This window comes from Balearica regulorum, chromosome 1 (genome assembly GCF_011004875.1).
Source record: "Balearica regulorum gibbericeps isolate bBalReg1 chromosome 1, bBalReg1.pri, whole genome shotgun sequence".
Lineage (NCBI taxonomy): Eukaryota > Metazoa > Chordata > Aves > Gruiformes > Gruidae > Balearica > Balearica regulorum.
The window spans coordinates 83,576,368-83,580,285 of NC_046184.1; the positions used below are offsets into that span (position 1 = coordinate 83,576,368).

Genomic DNA, 3,918 nt, shown 5'->3' on the forward strand with positions numbered 1-3,918 from the left:
CGCTGTGGCCGCTGTCGTCCCGTTCATATTTCAGAACACCCTTAATGCTCTCCCCTCTTTGTGCCCCCCCCCCCCCCCCCCCCGCCCCGTGAGGTCTCTGCAAGGAGATTTTTAAGGCAAGGGGTTTTTTTCCGAATGAATAGTAAAATGGGATGTCTTAACCCTTGTGCCCCAGATTTGAAGGGATTTCACACTCCCAGACTGGGTGGCTGGGTCCCAGCTGTCTTATCCAGAGAAGTAGCACTGTCTCCCTGTTGTGCTTTCTACTTAGAAGCAGCTACTTTTTGATAAACAAGTGAACTCAGTTCCATGAGAGCTGGGGCAAAAGCTAAGCTGCAGACCGTTATCTTCCCAACAACTAGAAATTAGCGATACCCGTAATAAACAGGTGACTTCTATGAGCAGAACTACTCAAGAACAGAATTTTAATTTCTGTTGTGGGTTCATAAAAGTATTGGCATATGAAGTCTCCTACAATATTTGGTATTTCACCCAAGCTGTTTGAATCATATGATATCGGGAATATTGGCTATTAATTTTAAAGGTAGATTTCTAGTTTCCAGTATGCTAAAGAAATCTAGGAAAACTTAATCCAATGGCTTTGTAAGATACTGCCACACAAGCATTTATTCTATCAAGAAGTTCCTGCTCTTTGCGAGATGATCATGGATACCAGGAGCCTCAATGTGTGGAGTACATGTAAGGAAAAATGCCATAAAAGTAGCAGGGTTCATAGATATTAATGTGGATCTATGACTGCTTACACTGACTGAGGCATTAAAAATCAGATTATATCAATAGTAAGAAGTCTGGGGAAATTGGAAAGCAACAAGAATTTACTATCTATACCATAAGCCAAAGATAAAATTGAATGCATTCCTGCTAGTGGTACAGGCATTGAAAACACTCTATTTCTGAAATGACCTCATGCATGGAGGCTATTCGTCTTTCCATCATCCCAGAGAGTGGTTCCAAAACTTCATGACTATTCTCAGAACACTAGGAAAGGCACAGCTCTGAGTCCATGAGATATTGCTCTTATACGAAGCAGCATGATTTACCTCCTCCACACCTCTGCAAGAGCTAACCTGGAAAAAGGAAATCAAGTCCGGCTGCCACACTTTGACAGGAACAGCCTCTGCATCTTGCCAGGCTGACACGTACACTTACAAAGGTGCCCCTGAACCAAGGAGTGTAAGAGCAAACAGTGGAAAATTTGAAAAGTGTCCTGGTTTTTGGTTGGGATAATTTTCACAAGAAGCTGGGAGGGAACACAGCCGGGACAGCTGACCCAAACTAGCCAAAGGGGTATTCCATACCATATGATGTCATACTCAGTATATAAGGGGAGCTGGCCGGGAAGGAGGGGTTGCTGCTGGCAGATGGGCTGGGCATCAGGTTCCGGGCAGTGAACAAATTGCATTGTGTATCACCTGCTTTGTATATTCTTTTATTAGTACTGTTGTTGTTACTTCCCTCTTCCTCGGCTGTCCTATTAAACTGTCCTTCTCCCAAACAACGAGTTTCACCTCTTTCTTCCAATTCTCCCCATCCCAACATGGTTGGGGCAACCCCTAGTAGCTGGCTGGGGCTAAACCACGACACAAAGGCGTGAGAGAAAGGTGGGGCCAAGGGGAAGACCCAGCTTTACTATTTGAGTTGAAGTGTGAAAACTACTTTGGGCAATGTGAGGAGGAAGTGGACTTCCAAAGTACCTAAATGATATGTTATAAAAAAAATTACTCCTCTGTGCCATCTGAAAAACTACCTCTATTTCTACGAACAGCCCAAAAGGCTGAACGTTCAGAAATCAAAAGTAAATGTCTCTAACACATTTATCTTGATGGAAGGTACTTGAAGAGACCTCAGGATACAAATCCCGACAAAGCCCATTGCCTCTGGGGTGAAGTACAGGAGACACGGTGCTGCAAACTGGAATATTCTGCAGTCCTTGAGATGTTCTCAAGGCATTTCTGCTCCGCAGCCTTGCCCAGACACACCTGCCCCAGGCACCTGTGTCTTTCTTAACCACAGCAGGCATCGGGGCAGGTTTGGGATTCCTTCTGCCTGGGTCACTCTCCACCCTGCCCTGCCAAACAGGGGGCAGAGAGGGAAGGGAAAGGGAAGGGGCATTGGAAGAGGAAGGCACAGGACAATGTGGGCTTCGGCTGGACAGAAGAGCTGAGACAGCTGAGGCTGTTCAACCCGGAGAGGCAAAGGCTCACGGGGGTTGCATGGAGAGGATATGGAGTCTCCACCTGCAGAGCTACTCAAAACCCAAGGGGACTCAAGTCTGGGCAACCTGATCTAATTGAAACTGCTTGGGAAAGGGGTTGGTCTGGAGGATCTTGAAGGGCTCCTTGTGACTTCAGCAGTTCTGTGGCTCTGGGATCCCATGACATGGGGAAGGGCAAGGGGAAGGAGGTCCTCTCCCCAAGAGTGCAATGTGGGTTTGGGTGGGAGGGCAGAGGCGAGGGCTGAAGGGAGAGCTGTTGCAGGGCAGGGCCAGGGAGGAGAAGGCAGAGGAGAGCGCTTGGCCCTGTAGCAGCTCCCCCTCCCTGTGCCAAGCGCTGGGAAAGCCTCTGCCATGGAAAACAGGAGCGGAAGTGGGGAGCAGAGCTGCTCCCTGAGCTCACCCGCAAAGGGTGGGGCCAGCTGGGATGATGTCACAAGCAGGGAGGTGAGGTCGCAGAGGAAGTCCTTTCCTATTGGTCCCCGCCACTCTGGAAGAGCCCTCACCGCTGCTGCCCAGGTAAGCGAAGGGCCAGAGCCTGCGCAGGAGAGGCCCTGAGCTGAGCCCTTCAACCGAGGGGTGGGTCCTGGGAGAGCACGTGGGGACGCCCTGCCCAGGCAAGGCTTGGCCAGGCCCTGGCAAGCCGAGCCTGGAGACAGGAGCCACTAGCGAGGGCCAGCAAGGAACGCAAGGACAGGCGGGCAAGGCAGGCAGGGCAGGGGAAAGGCGCAGCGTGGAGATTCCTGCGTGAGCAAGCTGCGAGCAGCATGTCTGGAGCAGAGGAGGTCTGCACGGTGCCCGAGCAGGAGAGGGAGCCCGAAGCGACAGGTTCTGGGGACCCCTCCGAAGGCAGCGAAGCAAAGGCCAAAAAGAGCCGCTCCTCCCGGTCCTCCCGGGCCGGGCTGCTCTTCCCTGTGAGCCGCGTAGACAGGCAGCTGCGCAGAGGCCGCTTTGCTGAGCGCTTTGGAGCCGGGGCCCCCGTCTATCTGGCTGCGGTGCTGCAGTGGGTGACGCACAAGACCATGGTCGTGGCTGGCAAGATTTCCAAGAAGAGCAAGCAGCAGCGCATTTCTCCATCGCACTTGCGGACAGTGGTGCAAAAGAACTCCGTGCTCAAGCAGCTCCTGCGAGTCAGCGTGCCCAGGGGCGGCGGCAGGGCTGTCCCCCACAGCCAGCGCGTGGCCTCACCCTCCAAAAAGAAGACGACCAAGAACAGGAAGAGGTGCCCCAGACAAAGGGATGCACCTGCCCGCGCCACTGCTGCTGTCAAGTGAGCAAAAAGCAGAAGCTCTTGCCCCACACCAGCAAGGCAAGGCAAGGGTTTTCACATTTGCAGGGCTCTTGCCAGTTCCGTATCTATGATGTAAGGGTACAATAAACGTTTTTGCCATGCCATGCGGAACATGGGGCCTTTTGTGCAGTGTGTTGGACTAGCATCTCCTGTCTGGACAAGGGCACGCAGCTGGACATGGGGATAAAGCTCTGCAAAGGGAGGCAGTAGGGCTGCCCCTACAGGCACGGGTTGTGAGGGATGGTGAGGGTGAAGGCTTCTGGAAGAGCAAAGGTCCCAAGTCCCACAGCTGCCTGCCCATGCAGAGCCCGGCGGCCGGTCTGTTCCACACCTTTCTTCCCACGGCTCCCGGAGAGCCCTCAGGTTCTGGATCCAGGCTGAGCACGCTCCCCAC

The 3,918-nt window shown here is 52.7% G+C and overlaps 1 protein-coding gene across 1 annotated transcript; it reads left to right on the top strand.

Annotated features, from left to right (window-relative positions):
• Positions 1-2,587: 2,587 nt before the first annotated feature.
• LOC104634584 (uncharacterized) lies at positions 2,588-3,507 on the top strand. Its single transcript, XM_010301145.2, has 2 exons — positions 2,588-2,752; positions 2,851-3,507. Exons 1-2 carry the CDS (start codon positions 2,588-2,590, stop codon positions 3,505-3,507), a joined length of 822 nt encoding a protein of 273 aa, XP_010299447.2.
• The last annotated feature ends 411 nt before the right edge of the window (positions 3,508-3,918 follow it).